Raw genomic sequence first — 19,182 nt, 5'->3', positions numbered from 1 at the left:
GTTTCGGCACTATATTGTACAAAAACATAATACCCACATTGTTAGTTCATTTTACAATTATAAGACACTTTTTCTACTGGTTTCCACTATCATGTTAGGCCTAATGAGACCGTTTTTATTTTAAACCCTACTAAACCACACTGAAACATGACTGAACATTTTCACAAATTGCTATTTATCTATAATAAATAAACCGTATTCTGTGGTCATTAGAAATTGACAATAACTTTAATGCTAACGTTAATTTAATCAGCAAACTGTTGGAGCGCTAACATTACATAAACACCTTGTTTAAAGAGGAAAATACGATTTAACTCGACACATTTCTTAATTAAATGAATAACTAATCACTCAGTGAGTCCTAACTTTTACATATAATAATCAATATTTAAGTAAAATCTCTTTAAATGCCAAATTATCACTTACCTGAAGCAAATGACAGGCAGGAAGATTGTTAAGCTCGCATGGTAGACTTGGCAACTGAAGTGAGCTGTGGCAGACGTCTGCTAACGATACACCTGTGTTCAGTTTCGCTTGTTTTCCACATGAAATCCCAAACTCAGCCAGAAGTCGATGTTTATTGATGTCAGCCATAGCTGAGCCTTACTAGGCTCTTATGTGTTTTTTGTTATCTGGCCCACATACTGCAAAATGAGCTGTGAACCAGAAGAACTTTCCCGCCTATTCTGAATGTATGACAAAACATTTATGGTAATAATCTGGCCCATATCTGTTCAGCCATGCCATACCTTAGCCATATGTGCCAGCTATCACCCACATTTGGCCCAAATGTTCCTGCTATCTGAGGTATTACAAAAAGGAGGTGAAATATTAGGACATTGGTGACGTCCTCATTTCTCAAAAAGCTTATAAATCACACAGGATGAGTTTATTCAGAGAGTAAAGCTGTACACAGTCTCCTGTGATGGTTGGGTTTAGGGGTAGGGTGGGGTGAGGGCAATACAATATACGGTTTAAACAGTATAAAATGAATGGAAACCTGTGTAATGTACCCACTTTTCACAAAAACAAACATGTGTGCTATAAACTATACTACCCAGGTAACAAAGAAATCCTTAGCACTCATTCAGCACTGGTATACAGCACGTGGGCCAAGCATGGCCCGGGTTTGTCAGAGGTGATACTGTCTTGAAGGTGGCACACAAGATTTGGCCCAGATGTTAAAAATTGATAAGTGTCTTGACACACATTTAAAATATATTGGCACTGTCTTTAAGGCAGCACACAAGATATGGGCCAGATGTAAAATATAGTATTTGGCCCAGATGTTAAAAATTGATAAGTGGGCCATGCAAGTTTGGCCTGTCTTGATGCACATTTAAAATAAATTACAATTATTTTTAAGTAAGGAAAAAAATTCTACCAATCAGGTCGCTTTGAGAAAAAGCACACCCATAATGTGCCTAAAGCGCAATGCTTCGTAGGTTTATTTTATTGCAGTCGTGGCACACCAGCCTATCTGGCCCAGTTTAGGCCCAGTTATGAGTTACTAACCTGAGACTTGACTCTTGATCCAGATATGGTCCATGTTTGTCCCTTGTCTGGAAGCCAGTCTTGATCCAGTCATGTACCGTAATTCACTGCAGCATGTGGGCCAAGTAAAACCTGATTGTGTGGGCCAGAGCAGGGCCATATAAATTTTGCTATGTGGGTATAGTTTATACTACAGCCGTTAATAAAGTCTATCAGTTCACTTATAGTACAGTATGCTGGAGCATTCATCAACAAATTAATAATACTATAATATATACAGTATAATACAATTTACTATGATGTGGTTCAAAACATTGCAACACTATACATTCCTACAGAATTTGTTCACGTAACTTCCTTTTAGCAGACCCCATCGTGTCTGATTCGAGTTATTACGGTTGCTTATGAATATGAAATAAAGAAGGCGTTTCTAAACATATATCTATATTAAGCGCATTCAACAGTGCTAAATATTCATGAGCATTCCATTGTTGTTATGACTACCTCTAATCGCTGATAGGAGTATTCGTGACCAAGCGTAACTGAAGCTCATTAATATTCATCATGAAGTAGGAGGTACTTACGGTCAGAAAGCGACTGCGCACTGACGCCAGTCGTTACGGTACAGTAAATGTGTCCGGAAGAGTAAAACCGGACGGATTTCAGCGCTCGTCGGTTTTGAAAGCGCGTCGGTTTGATGGGCGATGGGTTTGATCGCTCGCGTCCGGAAAGAATGGTTTATTATCGGTATTGTGCTCGTTATCACATTCGCCAAGCTCCAGCCGTCTGTAGGAGTGAAAGGAGGTAAGAAATACCAAACTGTCCTCGTGGATACATTTCTGACCCTAACAAAACTTTAAAAACGAGTTAATTTCGAATTATTAAATTAATAATGTCGCGATCACTTTAAAGAAAACACCTTGAGTGAATCATGTGTACGAACATGACACGTCAAGCGGTTGTAAACAATGAATGATTGTTTATGTGTTGATCTAAAGTGTTAGTACTTATTAAATGATACGAAGCTCATATTTATGTCATGTAAAGTGGTTTGAATGTAGATAGAGATCATGTGAACATGTTGTAATCGATGTGCGAGACAGGTTTGATGGTTGTTTTTACTGTACTTGTGACACGTTGCACACCCGGATCTGAATAATCCTGTCCGGGTGGAAATTGATGTGTAGTGTGTTTTCCTTGTTTATACAGGTATGAATGTGCCTATACAGAAACTTTTTTAAGTTCCTTAGACACCTTAAAGCCTTAAAAGACACATAGTTCTACTGGATAGATAGATACTATAGTAATTAATAGTAAATACTGTTGTGCTTTTGAATCATACTATAGTAAATACTATAGTAAATAAATCTGTTGAGCTTGTTCAATAGTTGTTTTGGTAATACAACATCTACAGTAATATAAACCAATGATTCAATAGTGTGGCTGTGTAAAGGAATATACAGTTAAAGTCAGAATTATTAGCCCCCCTGTTTATTTTTTCCCCTAATTTCTGTTTAACACAGAGCAGATTTAAAACAAAGTTTTAATAACTCATTTCTAATAACTGATTTATTTTCTCTTTGTCATGATGACAGTAAATAATATTTGGTTAGATATTTTTCAAGACACTTCTATACAGCTTAAAGTGACACTTAAAGGCTTAACTAGGTTAATTAGGTTAACTAGGCAGGTTAGGAAAATTAGACAAGTTATTGTATAATAATGGTTTGTTCTGTAGACTATCAAAAAAATATAGCTTAAAGTGGCTAATAATTTTGACCTTAAAATGGTGTTAAAAAATTAAAAACTGCTTTTATTCTAGCCGAAATAAAACAAATAAGACTTTCTCCAGAAGAAAAAATATTATCAGACATACTGTGAAAATTTCCTTGCTCTGTTAAACATCATTTGAGAAATATTTAAAAAAGAAAAAAATTCAAAGGGCTAATAATTCTGATGTCAACGGCAAGTACCTTGGTACAATCTTTTATACCACATTAAAGTTCCAGCAGAACTCAGAAGCTGTTGCTAAGAAAGTGCACCAGAGAATGTATGTTTTTACGAAACTGAACTCTTTCTGTGTATATATACTGTTTAAATATACTGAATATATATAATATACTGAGAACTTTATATACTACCTATATCGAGAGTTTATTAAGCTTTTCCGTTTTATGCTGGTTCTCCTCACTTTCCTTTAGAGGCAAAAATCGCCTTCAAAACTTAGTCAAGACTTCTCCAAGATTATTGGTTTATCTCTGCGGAGTCTAGCAGAGTTACATGAACAGCAAATGCTAAGGAAAACTCAAAGTGTGATAGGAGATGATTCCCATCCTCTGAAGCCTTTTTTGTTCTGTTGCCCTCTGGAAGAAGGTTTTGAAGCATCAAATGCTCTTCTAACAGATGTAAATTCACCTTTGCTAAATTCAACCTTACATTTGAGCAAGTTTTAAGTTTTTATATATGGGTCTTTCCTATGTTTTTTGTACTATTTATGAAGTTATTAAGAAGCATGCTGGATGTGTTTTTTAATACTGTTTGTAAGTGATTTGTCTCCATGTGTTTATTGTATCATGAAATGCCACTTCCCTAATTTAATTGCCCCTGGCGAGATTAATAAAGTTGTTAAACTTATATTATAGTACAATACACCAGAATTTACTGTAGTATACTACCATACTTATTACAGTTTATCAGTACAGTGTGCTGTAAATGTTATAATTAATGTATGCTATTTGCATGTCCATAAAATCTAATAAACAATCTATAAACCTGTCTGCGCCAATAGCCTAGTGGTTAATGCGTCGACATATAGCACGCAGGTGCTTTCGGCGACCCGAGTTCGATTCCCGGTCGAGTTCCTTTGTCGATCCTTCCCCTCTCTCTGCTCCTCATGCTTTCCTGTCTGTAAATCTCCACTGTCCTATCAATAAAGGTGAAAACCCCTATAAAAAATCAATTTATAAACCTTTTGGGGTCCTCAACACATTTTTGTTGTTGTCTGTGCTATTTGCAGTGTGTTTCTGTATTTGCATGTGTTGTATTTTCATTCATAACAATCTATAAATACAATCAAGAAAATGATACGATTGAAATAAAGTTTCATCGTTTCCAGAGTGTAAGAGTATTCAAGTACAGTAACTGAATGATAAAAATAATTCAATAAAATTAATCGTAGTTAAGGTAAAAATGGTAAAATTTCTAATGACTGAAGGCTTTTAAAGTCATTATACAGTCACAGGCATTAAAACACATGCAAATGATCAATTATAATACAAACTCAGCACTGCATATATCCTGCGGTGTGAGTTTTGCGAACGACCACATTGCGAAATCGATGTGGAAATGATATATTGTGCAGCCCTAGTTATAATGTATACAGAGTATAATTTATTTTACTATAGTATGGTTCAACTTTAATTTACTATAGTATTTTTTAATGTAAGGAGCGCTCAATATGCATATAAATATGTAAAGATCATAAAAATAAGTAGTGCCGTGTTTCTGAGAAATCAGCATATTGCAGTTCTTATAGTCTGCATAAGAAAATGAAAGCGTCTTCTAAATTGATGTAGGTGTAATAATAAGTGTAAATATTTCCATTTTTCCCTATTATAATTAGTGTGTTCTCTTTCAGGTCCTCTTCATCCAGAGATCACCATCACTTATGTTGCAGTGTCTGTCATTTTCTTCAACAGTGGCTTGTCTTTGAAAACAGAGGTCTCATCTTTAAATATTTTTTTTTTTAATGTGATTTTAATTATTTCTTTGTTTTTAATTGTAGTTGCATTAATTATAGTTGCATTTGTTTCTATGTATGTTTTACTTTTTCACTTTTTTAAATGTTTATAAAGCGCTTTGAATGGTACTTTTATTGGTGGAAGTTGGAAGTTTATTATTATTATTATTTTGCAAACTTGTTGGTTAATATTTATGATTTTATACAGTTTTATTAATACTGAAGAAAGATTAATCGCATCCAAAATTATTATTATTTTATTTATGAATTAACATAAGATATGTGTGTATATTTATTTATTAGATATATGTGATACAAACACATACATAAAATCAAAGCAAATGCATATATATATTTAATCTTTAATATAATTTGTATCATATATATATATATATATATATATATATATATAAATATACATATATATATATATATATATATATATATAAATATACATATAAAATTTTTTTCAAATGTATGCATGTGTGTATTTATATAAAAATAATAAACATTTACAATACACACACATATACGCTCAAGGGCCAATTTATTAGGTACTCCTTACTAGTACTGAGTTGAACCCCTTTTGCCTTCAGAACTGCCTTAATCCTTTATTGCACAGATTCAACAAGATACTGGAAATATTCCTCAGAGATTTTGCTCTATATTTACATAATAGCATCACACAGTTGTTGCAGATTTGACGGCTGCACATCCATGACGCCAAACTCCCGTTTCACCACGCCCCAAGGGTGCTCTATTGGATTGTGATCTAGTGACTGTGGAGGCCATTTGAGGTCAGAAAAATCACCTCTGTTGAGAAACCAATCAGGTTCAAGAAACCAGTCTGAGATGATTCGCACTTTATGACATGGTGCATCATCCTGCTGGAAGTAGCCATCAGAGGATGAGTACACTGTAGTCATAAAGGGATGGACATGGTCAGCAACAAAACTCAGATAGGCTGTGGCGATGACACGATGCTCAATTGGTACTAATGGACCAAGAAAATGTCCCCCACACTATTACACCACCAAAACCAGCCTGAACCGTTAATATAAGGCAGGATGGATTCACGCTTTCAGGTTGTTGACGCCAAATTCTGACCCTACCATCCGAATGTGGCAGCAGAAATGGAGACTCATCAGACCAGGCAACGTTTCTCCAATCTTCTATTGTCCAGTTTTGGTGAGCCTGTGTGAATTGTAGCTTCAGTTTCCTGTTCTTAGCTGACTGGAGTGGCACCCGGTGTGGTCTTCTGCTGCTGTAGCCCATCCGCCTCAAGGTTGGACGTGTTGTGTGTTCAGAGATGCTCTTCTGCAGACCTCAGTTGTAACGAGGGCTTATTTGAGTTACTGTTGCCTTTATATCAGCTGGAACCAGTCTGGCCATTCTCCTCTGACCTCTGGCATCAACAAGCCATTTGCGCCCACAGAACTGCCGCTCACTGGATATTTCCTCTTCTCCGGATCATTTTCTGCAAACCCTAGAGATGGCTGTGCGTGAAAATCCCAGTAGATCAGCAGTTTCTGAAATACTCAGACCAGCTCGCCTGGCATCAACAACCATGCCACATTCAAAGTCCCTTAAATCCCCTTTCCTCCCCATTCTGATGCTCAGTTTGAACTGCAGCAGATCGTCTTGACCATGTCTACATGCCTAAATGCATTGAGTTGCTGCCATGTGATTGGCTGATTAGAAATGTGCGTTAACGTCACTTAGACAGGTGTACCTAATAAAGTGGCCGGCGAGTGTATATTATGATAAAAAAATGTCTATTTTGGATGTGGTTAAACACTATCAATTTTTTGCCCAGCACACATTTTTATAATGGCTATTTTGACCTGTGTTTCAGGAGTTGGCGAGTGCGTTGATGCACGTTAAGTTGCATTTCTTCGTCCAGACATTCACGCTAGTATTTTTCCCCATCGCCATTTGGCTTCTTCTCAAAGTGCTGGCGCTAACGGCGATCAACGAATGGCTTCTCAGAGGGTGAGTGTGTTTATTTCCAGATTTCTCCAGCTCGTACACACACTCCCGCTCCAGCTGAATGGAGGCTCTGTCGCAGGAGTTGCACCATGGGTAACTGGATCTCTGAGGTCTTCAGTGTTTAGGTTATTTTCCTGCAAGGTAGTTCTTCATGTTCACCTACAGCTCCACAGACAGAAAAGACATTATGAGGCACTTTAAAAGATTAGTTCACTTCCAGGTGGAAAATCATAACTTACTCCCTCCCTCATCATTTAATATGCTCATTTCTTTCTTCTGTTGAAAAGAATTTTTTAAGGAATTTGTCTCCATATAGAGGATTTCTGAGGTGCTCAGTGGTTTGAACTTCTTAAATGCAGCTTTAAAATGCTTTAAAAGATCAGCCATATTCATAAAATAAAGACAGTTTCATAAAGCTTGCAGTGGCTAGTCTTTGATTAAAGAACAGTGTTATTTATGAGATCTGCAGCGTCTGTAAACGATTTAATATCCAAGTTACAATCTATATGCGACCCCAAAAACAGTCATAAATGTTTAAAATAGATAACCTTAAGCTGATTAAATAAGCTTTTTAATTAACTTCTGGTTTATTAGAACAGGACAATATTTGGCGTAGATGCAGAGCTATTTGAAAATCTGCAATCTGAGGGTTAAAAAAATCAAAATGTTGTATTATAGAAAAAATGTTATATACTAGATAAATCAGATGTTTATCAGAGAAGATGGGGAAATTATTTGGCATTTTTGGAGAATGATTAAAGTCACTGGTGAGATGCATTTATTATTATTATTGTATTGATATTGTATTTCTGTAATGGTTTTTTATTTTTTTATTTTTTACTATTATTATGTTCTGTATGTGTGTGTTTTTTTATTTATTGAGTGTTATATTATTTGTCTGTATTTACTGGATTTATGATAGCAACATCTGAATTGAATCATGAAAATTTAATTGAAAATTGAAGCCTAAAAAAAAAAAATCTAAATGTTGATAAAAAAGCTTAATTAAGTTCTTACCAATGCATATAAATTGACTTAATATAAATAGAGTTTGGATCTATTTACTGTAGGACAGGGATCACCAAATTCTGATTATTCCTGGAGGTCAGGTGTCCTGAAGATTTTAGCTCCAACCCTAATCAAACACACCTGAACAAGCTAATCAAGGTCTTAAGCTGCGGTCACACTGGGCTTTTCCTCCCACAGACTTCCATTTATATGCACGCAAATGCGTCAGACCGGAAATGAAGGGTCATGCGTCAAGTTTTGCATGTTGCTGCGGTGTAAAGTTCAAGCTTGGTGAACTCTGACCTGCGAAATCGCATCACTTGGCTGCGTGAAACCTATCGAGGATCAAAACAGGACCTCTCTGGACAGAAATTTAAAACATGGAGCAATCGCTGGCTTTTTTAAATGTCTAATCATCTTGTTTAATCCCGCCCCTTTTCGCAGCGACGTACGACGCACACACAAAGCCCAGTATGACCGTAGCTTTAAGCTGCTGTCACATTGGGCTTTTCCTCCCAAAGACTTCCATTCATACCATACCGACAGAATTTTGCACACACAAAGCCCAGTGTGACTGCAGCTTTTCTTGGTATACTTAAATCACCCAGGCAGGTGTGTTGAGGCAAGTTGGAGCCAAACCCTGCAGGGCACCGGACCTCCAGGAACGAGATTGGTGACCCAAGCTGTAGGACTTTAAGAAAATATATGTACTTCAAGTTGTAATGATTTTTGGTGTAAAAATAAAACATTTTGACCCATACAAAATGGCTATTGCCAAAAATATTCCAGTGCAACTATATGGGGAGAAATCCTGCATATTGTCCTCCAAAACTAAGTTCTTTTAGACTGAAGGAAAATAAATTAACATCTTTGATAAGCAGAGGGGAAGTAAATTATCAGGAAATGTTCAGTTCTTATATTTAACTCTCTTCTGTCTGAAAATGTAGTGAAAGCAAAGTAGTTAAAGTGTTGTATGAGTGTTTAGTGTTGTTATTTACTAGCTTCTCTCTCCGTCAGGTTGCAGACGGTTGCTTGTATGCCTCCTCCAGTGTCCTCCGCTGTCATCCTCACAAAAGCTGTGGGCGGAAATGAGGTGAAATAAACAACAGCTTCACTAAGTACTGTCTTTTACAGTTTGAATGCCCAATCTTTTTTTAATGTATATAATTATTATCATAACAGCTTTACCAATCTGATACTAAGTCCAAATCTGTGTCTGCAACCACACTATAGTAACTTATAGTAAATAAACATGAACCATACTATAGTAAAGCACATCATACTTTATAGTGTTATAGTGTTTACAACTCTTTGTTAATGAATGCTACAGCATACCGTACTGTGAACTGATAGACTATTAAATACTGTAGTATACTTTAGTGTTTACTACAGTAATCTCTGGTGTTTTGTAGTATAATATACTATGTAGATGTAGAATACTACAGTATTGGGTCATTTGTTGTTGTTGTGTAACCATAGCAATTGTAGAATCACCACAACAGATTAATTCATTTAGTATGGTATGGTTCAGTAACACTATAGTATTTACTGTATATTACTATAGTATTGTCTGCCATACTGAATTCTGAGTAAACATATTTTTTCTTTATATTTTTTCACAATTTTTTTTAATCCTCAATCCGCTCTGACTGTGAGTGTATATTTGAGTGTACTTTTAATACTGTGTGTGTCTCATAATCCATTGAAAGGCAATGAAAGAGTAAACTGAAGATGAAAAGAGAAGAAAACTTAAATATTTCTATCCTAACTTCTCATTATAAATATTAATATTTGTATTTTCCCCCTATTTAGTTTCTTTTTCTGTAATTTTGTAGGATTCACAATCACCGATTAATTGAATGACGACATGTACATGCACAGACTCTAAACAAAAATACAGCATCACCAATAAAAAACATGGTCATCCAAACGAATATGCCCAATAATATCACAGTTGTAATAAATGAATAAGTAAAATGATATTCAAGATGAAGCCTATTGTTAATCTTACAGTTACAGTTGGTCCAGGATGCAGTCGCCAGATTAATAACAGGAAGTAAGAAAAGAGATCACATCTCCCCTGTCCTCGCCTCATTGAACTGGCTTCCTATAAAATTCAGAGTTGATTTGAAAATTCTTCTTTTCACATATAAAGCTTTGCACAATTCTGCCCCGGTTTATGTCAGCGAGCTTATAAGGCCTTATACAGCTTGTCGACATTTAAGGTCTCATCATTAGATTCTTTTGTCAATCCCTCGGTCTCGCTGCAAATCAAAAGGTGATCGAGCTTTCTGTGTTGCGGCCCCAAGGCTCTGGAACAGTCTCCCGTTGAACATCAACAATCTAACTTAAAGACTTATTTTTACTCCCTTGCCTTTGAGTGACTTATACAAGTAATTTCTAATCTGTATTTTAGTATTACATATATATATATATATATATATATATATATATATATATATATATATCCTTCTCTTACATTTTTAATACAAGTTTTATTTTTTTCTTAAATATTTTATTTCATTGTAAAGCACTTTGGATCAACTGCGATTGTATAAAATTGTGCTGTATAAATAAAGGTTGCCTTGCCTTGCCTAATCTATCCGTAGTGTGAAGGGAAAATCAATATATGTATGCTGATATGACATTAAAACAAATAATAAATAAATGTGTAGAAAGTTTATATCCGTACTATTAATGTCTATATTTTATATTTACAGGCTGCAGCCATTTTCAATTCAGCATTCGGGAGTTTTCTGGTAAGTGATAATGCAGACCAAAGAAAAGGGAGCAGAAAATAAGGCGAATATACAAACGGCAGAAATAGGAAAGTGTTATTTATATGTTTTATTCTTTCTGTTGTGTCTGCAGGGGATTGTGGTCACTCCTCTGCTGCTGCTTGTGTTTGTGAGTAAAACTACTCATTCGTTTGTTTTCTGTTCCTTATGAAAGTGCTGAACAATAAGCATCTAATGTGTGTGTGAGATGGGTGTATTACGTATGAATTATAATAAATAGTTCATTCATTAAATAATTTTCCTTCAGCTTAGTCCCTTATTTATCAGGGGTCACCACAGCGGAATGAACCACCAACTATTCCAGCATATGTTTTACTCAGCGGATGCCCTTCCAGCCGCAACCCAGTACTGGGAAACACTCATATACACACACACACACACCAACCAATTTAGTTAATCAATTCCCCTATAGCGCATGTGTTTGGACTGTGGGGGAAACCGGAGCACCCGGAGGAGAACATGCAAACTCCACACAGAAATGCCAACTGGCCCAGCCGAGACTCGAATCAGCGACATTCTTGCTGTGAGGCAGTGCTAACCACTGAGCTACCATGCCACTCATTATAAATAATTATTGATTACAAATTGTATGACAAAATTTGTAGTTTGTAATTTAATCTCTTGGATTGCTCCACAGTTGGATTACTTTTTGGATTACATTTAGATTACTTTTGTGCTAACCCTTATACAACATCACATATTGAAGTAAGATAATCTTGTACTATTTTGACGGATATAAAGAAAACATATCTCCATACTTTATCAGCAATACTTGCCTCGACAGCAGTCTCGAAGTGCAATGATAACAAGTTAATACTTCATAATATTCACACTAATATACCTCACTGTTAGTGTTTACTTGTAGACCCAATAAAAGAATCACACAGATGATTTAAAAATATTTACTTAAAATTAAGTACATTTTAAAAACATCAATATCGCGTAACCCAAAACTGAAATTGACCACAATATCACTGCGACATTAAATATTTAATCTACAAAACACTATGCGATGGCCTGCGACCCACGAGCTCACCACTGCCACCTGCTGTGAGCTCCGAGAGGTGAGAGTGCTCACTACGGAGTATAGTATGTCAGAATGTTTCCCGTGCTGCCGTGAGTAATTGTGAAGTGGACCCGGAATGGGTTCACTAACAGGTGTGGGATGCTCAATGCCAACAACAACAAAAAAACAAAGAGTTCTCAAAAAATGATGGCCTTGTCCCGGAAGATGGTTTATTTACAAGGATAATGTAAAACAGTCCAGTGCAGATAAATGTACAGTGAGCCATTTCCCAAAAGGTGTGTACAAAAAAAAAACAGTAACAACTCAAATAAACAAAACAAAATACGATATATACAACACAAAACAATGCATCTACAATATATTAGAGAGACACTTATCTACATCACACAGACACTAGATAACAGGGGGGATTACTTATGATTCTGCCCCAACACGCTTGCTAGCCAGTTAAACCGACCCCGTTTCTGAGTCTGCCATCTCCTCTTAAAGGCTAGACTCCGCCCCCTATTTTGGAGCGTACCATAGGCAGGTAAATTCCGGTAAGTATCTACATTATAACAATAAACATTTAAATGTGGCATTCCTAAATATAAAGCAAGTCATGAAGTAAATAAGTTATAAGGGTCAGGCTTTATTATGAAAAAATAGAGGCGTTAAAAAAAAAAGAGAAAAATTGGGAGAATCAATGAACTGTGAACAACATACTGCCACTGAGTAAATGACCATGTAATCCATAATAAAGTAACTGTGATCTGATTACAAGTACTTTAAAAAGTAGTTTACTCCAGTGACAAGTATTTGATTATAGGAATCCGCTTACGTAATGCAGATTACATGTAATGCACAATTTCCTAACTCTGTTTCTGACTATATTGGAGTTGTACAGTGTGGTTTTACTACACGATATATAATATGTCTATGGTTTTCTTTTGTATTGTGTGTGTTTAGCTGGGCTCCTCGTCTTCAGTGCCGTTCACCTCCATCTTCTCGCAGCTCTTCATGACGGTGGTCGTACCTCTTATAGTTGGACAGGTGTGTGTGTGTGTATGTGCTGGTATTGATGGTTTACAAGTACAATTTTTGTATAATGACAGGGACAAGAACATGTCTGATGTCTTTGTAATTTAAAACACTTAAAAAACAAACTTAATGGGGTCTTTATATGTACATTTTTTCCCCCCGGGTTTCCTCTGAGGATTGGGTTTAGGGGTTAGGGCTGTGTAATTAGCATTCTTTTAAAGTATAAAGTACATTGGGCCTATGGAGAGTCCTTGTAAACCACCAATACTAACGTGTTCGTGTCTGTTGTTTATACTGGATGTGTGTTTTGATGTTTCAAATCTCAGACCCTATTTGAACATTTTTATTTATTTTTAACCCTCAGGGGTCAGGTGATTTTGGGGGCAGCTAAGATGTTTTGACATGCGCTGACATTTGTGCTTATTTCAGCTACTTGATGCACAGTATTGGCCAACATGTACTTTTTTGTATTCAGTACAAACTGCGCTATAATAATATGTGAGAAATATTGATGCTTTTTTAGAAAAAAAATATGCGTGGTTAGTATGTTTTGGGAAAAAATGTAGTTGAAATAAGGTCCAAAAAACCACACTGAATGGGCCTGAACATGACTTGAGTAACCAGTCTTGTAGGCTAGAATATTTACTTCACAATTATGTGACAATTATTATGTTCTCTCATTCAGAGAAAACATTACAATGATTTACATTTTGTAAGTGTCTGGGTCAGAATACTGCATTGCGTGGGAGTGACAATGGTCATGAATAATTCATGCCTGGAGAGACAAAAGACACTCCCCCACTGGCTAATGTTCACCCATCCAGGGCATTGTAAAGCAATGTCCAGCTGCAAAAGCTAGCCCAAACTAAATTCTTGCTGTATTATGACCATGTAAACATGATTAAGTAATGGTAATTTTACTTGATAATGATTTTTCAATACTGTTTTAATCGCTGGTGTGATGTTGAGCATGTTTTGTGGCACCGCTGTGATATTAAGTGTGTGTGTTTAGGTGTGTCGGAGGTTTCTGCGGGAGTGTCTGGACCGGCGGAAGCCTCCGTTCGGGGCGGTGAGCAGTGTGGTTCTGCTCATGATCATCTACTCCACTTTCTGTGACACTTTCAACAACCCCAACATTGAGCTGGATCACCTGAGCCTGCTCACCGTCGTCTTCATCAGTGAGTCTCAAAAATCACCGTTATTTCAGCGCTCAAAGCAAATAGGCATGGGACGATAACCGGTTTCAAGGTTCACTATTTTTAAAACCATGATTTTCTTGTATATCGTCCCTTCTGTATGTGTAAGTTTCTTTTTCATGTATATGTGTATATATATATATATATATATATATATATATATATATATATATATATATATATATATATATATATATATATATATATATATATATTTTTTATTTTTTATTATTATTATTTTTTTTTATTTATTTATTGATGTCCAATGACAATTTCAAACAAATTCAGTTTTTAAACTAAAAACATAGGATAATGGCGGTAAAAGAGCATGGTAACATTGAAAACACTGTAACTTTCACATACACTAATTTAGAGTTTTTAATTGTATTTATGTTATAATTTTCAATTATAACCATTTCAAAAAATTCATTTGGATTGCATTATGAGGGTTAAAAAGATTTAGTCTGAATTGTAAGTTTTAATGTGCTCAGAAATGTGAGGGTAAACAAATTTTAATGATTTATTATAGAAATAAAATGTTTCCCAGAGAAGGGTTGCAGCTGGAAGGGCATCATATGCTGGATAAGTTGGCGGTTCATTCCACTGTGGCGACCCCAGATTAATAAAGGGATTAATAGCGGTGTCAAAATTAATTGTTTCTTCGGTGCACCGCGATGCATATGTGGACAATTCGCTATCAGTTTCCTCAAATCATAACCGGTTATTATGTACTGACGTCATTTATCTCATATGCACTGTGTCGCCGTAGCTTACTATGGCGAGGGAGGCGAGCACGAGTATTTACAACGCTCCAACTACTTAAAAACAGAAAGCACAATTTGACTGTGTGTGTGTTTGCTGAACACAGTCTTTCACTGACACTTACAACAGAAGTGCCTATTTCACTTCTAGTGAGAGAATGAAAGTACTCCATTTCTCTCTCTCTCCCTCTCACTGCGGCCCATTTGACCTGCTGGCGTGACTTTTCCTCTTCTATTACAGCGATACTTCTGGATACAGACACGAGCGTGTGTCTGCAGAGTTTTCTCCACCGTATCTATTATGGATCGCCGCTGCCATTTATCAGTGTTTAACCAGGCTTTACTCATCTGTGAAGAGTGCCAGCACGTATAGCCAATCGCAGCCCTTTCAGTTGAGCACTTGACCAATCACAGGGGTGTAAGAAAGAACTTGTTGCTAGACAGGACTCAGAAAGTGAACGGGATATTCATGTGTTTATTTGCTATAAATGCTCGTGTTGTTATAAGGTACAGTTTATATATCTGACTGTTTGTATTAAAGGACAAAATTGTATTACAAATAGTATATAAATATATTACACATTTTAATACAAGAATTGCTGCTGTGAAGAAAATATAAAACTGTATGGAAAGCATCGTCAACCGAGATATCGAATTGAACCAAATCGATGGCATGATAATCGTAACCGAACTGAACCGTGAGACCAGTGTAGGTTCACACCTCTAGGGACTAAGCCGAAAAGAAAATGAATGAATGAATAAATAATAAAGTTATTTTCTCTCTCTCTCTCTCTCTCTCTCTCTCTCTCTTTTAGTATTTTCCATCCAGCTGAGCTTCATGGCCCTGATATTTTTCTTATCCACAAGGTGAGAAACACAATCACTTTATCCCCTTCTATTGTCATTATTTTTCAATATTAAATTTACTGATTAACATTGAGGAAACAATAATGTTATCCTCTACAAATCACCTTCACAAACCATTCACAGTTTTCAGTTAAAGACGATGATCTGTGAATAATATCTCTGTGACCCACATCGCCAGCATCTTATTTTGTGATGTTTTGCAGGAAATCCTCTGGTTTCAGTGCAGCTGACTCAGTGGCCATCATGTTTTGTGCCACTCATAAATCCCTGACTTTAGGTAAAACACTGGTTTCATCCCAAATTACACACTGTACACTATGCACTTATACACTCACTCAACCATGTAGTGTATGAGTTTAGTGTCCTCCCAAATTGAACACTAATGTTTATTTGCTAAATGGAAATAAAAAAAGGTTTCACAGTCAAATGTTTAACGGTTGCCAAATTAGGGAAATAAAAGACCAAATAGCTGTCAGGAATGAGACCACATTCACCATCAAAATAAATAATCCAACCTCTGTGAACAACAACTCCTTCCCTTCATCATCAGCCCCTCCCCTTCATCAGTAACTCCTCCCCTTCACTAGAATTCTCGTCCCTTTATCAGTAACTCCTCCCCCCAGTAGCAGCCCCTCCCCTTAATCAGTAACATGGATAATCCTCCTCTTCATTAGCAGATCCTCTTTTTCATTAGTAACTCCTCCCCTTAATCAGGATGCCTGTCAATTTATCAGTAACTCCTCCCCTTTGTTAGGAAACCCTCCCCTTTACCAGAAACCCCACCCCTTCCTCAGCATTCCCGCCCCTTCATTAGTAACTCCTCCCCTTCACCAGCAAAACCGTCCCTTAATCAGTAACTCCTCCCCTTCATCATCAGCTCCTCCCCTTAATCAGTATCCCTGTCCCTTTATCAGAAACTCCTTCACTTTATTTGCAGCCCCTTCCCTTCATCATCAGCTTCTCCCCTTAATCAGTAACTCCTCCCCTTCACCAGCAAGACCGTCCCTTTATCAGTTACTCCTCCCCTTCATAAGCAAGCCTGCCCCTTCATCAGTAAGTTTACCTCATCAGTAACTCTTTCCCTTAATCAGCATGCCCTCCCCTTCATCAGTAACTCCTCCTCTTCACCAACCAGATGGTCCCTTTATCAGTCACTCCTCCTCTTCATCAGTAACCCCCCCTTCTTCATCAGCCTCTCCCCTTGTTCAGCATCCATGTCACTTCATCAGTCACTCCTCCCCTTCATCTGTAACTCCTGCTCTTCACCAAGCAGATGGTCCCTATATCAGTAACTCTTCCTCTTCATCAGTAATTCCTCCCCTTCATTATCAGCTCCTCCCCTCAATCAGCATCCCTGTACCGTCATCAGTCACCCCTCCCCTTCATCAGTAACTCCTTCGTTTTGTTTACAGCCCCTCTCCTTCATCATCAGCTCCTCCCCTTAATCAGTAACTCCTCCTCTTTATTAGCAGGCCTGTCCCTTCATCAGTAACTCCTCCTCTTAATCAGCAAGCCCTCCCCTTCACCAACAAGACAGTCCCTTCATCAGTAACTCCTCCCCTTCATCAGTAACTCCTCCCTTCACCAGCAGGCCTGTCTCTTCATCAGTAACTTCTCCCCTTCACCAGCAGGCCTGTCTCTTCATCAGTAACTTCACCTCATCAGTAAGTCCTCCCCTTAATCAGCAAGCCCTCCCCTTCATCAGTAACTCCTCCTCTTCATCAGTAACTCCTCCCCTACACCAGCAGGCTTGTCTCCTCATCAGTAACTTCACCTCATCAGTAAGTCCTGCCCTTAATCAGCAAGCCCTCCCCTTCATCAGTAACTACTTCCCTTTACCAGTAAGATGGTCCCTTCATCAATAACTCCTCCCCTTCATCAGTAACTCCTCCCCTTAATCAGTAACTTCTTCCCTTTACCAGTAAGATGGTCCCTTCATCAATAACTCCTCCCCTTCATCAGTAACCCCTCCTCTTTGTCAGTTACCCCACCCCTTCATCAGTAACTCCTCCCCTTCTTCAGTAATTCCTCATTAAGTGCGTTATTAGAGTATTTCAAGTGCACGTATTCTCTAAAATGTGCTGTGTGAATGCACAACTTACTCTATACTACAATATGATGCAGAGTAGTGGTTAAGACTGTGATTTGGGACGCAGCTGCTCACTGTGCTGTGTGGCTGTGTCAGATGTGGATGGTTTGGCAGTGTTTTCTGGTGTGTGTTTGCAGGAATCCCCATGCTGAAGATCGTGTTTGAGGGTTATGAGCATCTGTCTCTGATCTCTGTGCCTCTGCTGATCTACCATCCCGCTCAGATCCTGCTGGGCAGCGTCTTACTGCCCTCCATCAAAACCTGGATGAGCGGCAGACAGAAGGTCTCACACACACATGCATGTATACATACACACTCATCTCTCTTTCTCACACACACACACACGCACACCATACCTGCCAACACTCCAGTTTTTTTGGGAGTCTCCGGTATTTCAGAGCCGTCTCCCAGTACCCTCCCATTTTTGTTATTTCTGCCTGAAACTCCTGTTTTCTGGTAGTTGTTGCCATATCTGAAACTCTTGCTTTGGTTTCTCCACAGACTCTGACACCCATATGATCTACACTATTGATCAGTATCTGTGAAACACTCGGCTGAGCCAGAAACCAAACCAGAACCAACGAGACCAAACCCGTCTGATGGAGGAGACGACAACTGCGGACGAACAGGAGATCAGTGCCTTACAGTGACCCGCAGGACCACAGTGCAGGGAACACACACAACCATTCCTGAATGTAGAACTTTATTTTTATATGAACTCCAGACTCTTTTCTAACTCCAGCTGTGCTCACACGTATCAGAAGGGATTTATATTCGTTTTTTAGACTCCAGGAAGTGGTTCAGTGTTTCTGCAGTACAGACTGAAGTGAATGTTTAATGCACTGCTAACCTCCTTTACCTGACGACCCGAGTATTGTTTATTCTGCTGCAGTAAACACACATACACACACACACAGAGGTCAGCCATGTCCTGTGCCATATGTTACTGAAGGAATAAACCTTGTCATAAATCCTGTCTGAAGGAGGTTTTCTTTGTCATCTTTTTCTAATTGTGTTCTGTGGTGCTTTAATATGATAAAAAGATGATGAAATTGATACACTGAGCTCCTTTTACAATAAATCTAGTAACATGCTAATCATGCTAGCATGCTAATCTAATCATTCTAGAAACATATTATTAGTAAGATGTTAATCATGCTAAAACATGTTAACACCATGCAAGTGACATGCTAG

At 37.5% G+C, this 19,182-nt stretch overlaps 1 protein-coding gene across 1 annotated transcript; it reads left to right on the top strand.

The window, feature by feature from the left end:
• Positions 1-2,126: 2,126 nt before the first annotated feature.
• slc10a7 (solute carrier family 10 member 7) lies at positions 2,127-18,970 on the top strand. The gene is made up of 12 exons (XM_056449828.1): positions 2,127-2,298; positions 5,132-5,214; positions 7,089-7,225; positions 9,248-9,323; positions 10,951-10,989; positions 11,102-11,137; positions 13,004-13,087; positions 14,088-14,253; positions 15,848-15,899; positions 16,103-16,176; positions 18,126-18,271; positions 18,490-18,970. Exons 1-12 carry the CDS (start codon positions 2,199-2,201, stop codon positions 18,505-18,507), a joined length of 1,011 nt encoding a protein of 336 aa, XP_056305803.1. The 5' UTR covers positions 2,127-2,198; the 3' UTR covers positions 18,508-18,970.
• Positions 18,971-19,182: the final 212 nt, after the last annotated feature.

This window comes from Danio aesculapii, chromosome 23 (genome assembly GCF_903798145.1).
Source record: "Danio aesculapii chromosome 23, fDanAes4.1, whole genome shotgun sequence".
Taxonomy (NCBI): domain Eukaryota; kingdom Metazoa; phylum Chordata; class Actinopteri; order Cypriniformes; family Danionidae; genus Danio; species Danio aesculapii.
The sequence above is the reverse complement of the archived record's forward strand: the minus strand, read 5'-3'. Positions and strand labels throughout refer to the sequence as shown.

What these genes read in the sequence shown, in the direction of transcription:
- slc10a7 (XM_056449828.1), top strand. Translation starts at nt 2,199, where the DNA reads ATGGGTTTGATCGCTCGCGTCCGGAAAGAATGGTTTATTATCGGTATT. An exon ending in CAGCATTCGGGAGTTTTCTG is followed by an intron (nt 10,990 to 11,101) that starts GTAAGTGATAAT and finishes TTGTGTCTGCAG; the next exon opens with GGGATTGTGGTCACTCCTCT. An exon ending in ATATTTTTCTTATCCACAAG is followed by an intron (nt 15,900 to 16,102) that starts GTGAGAAACACA and finishes GATGTTTTGCAG; the next exon opens with GAAATCCTCTGGTTTCAGTG.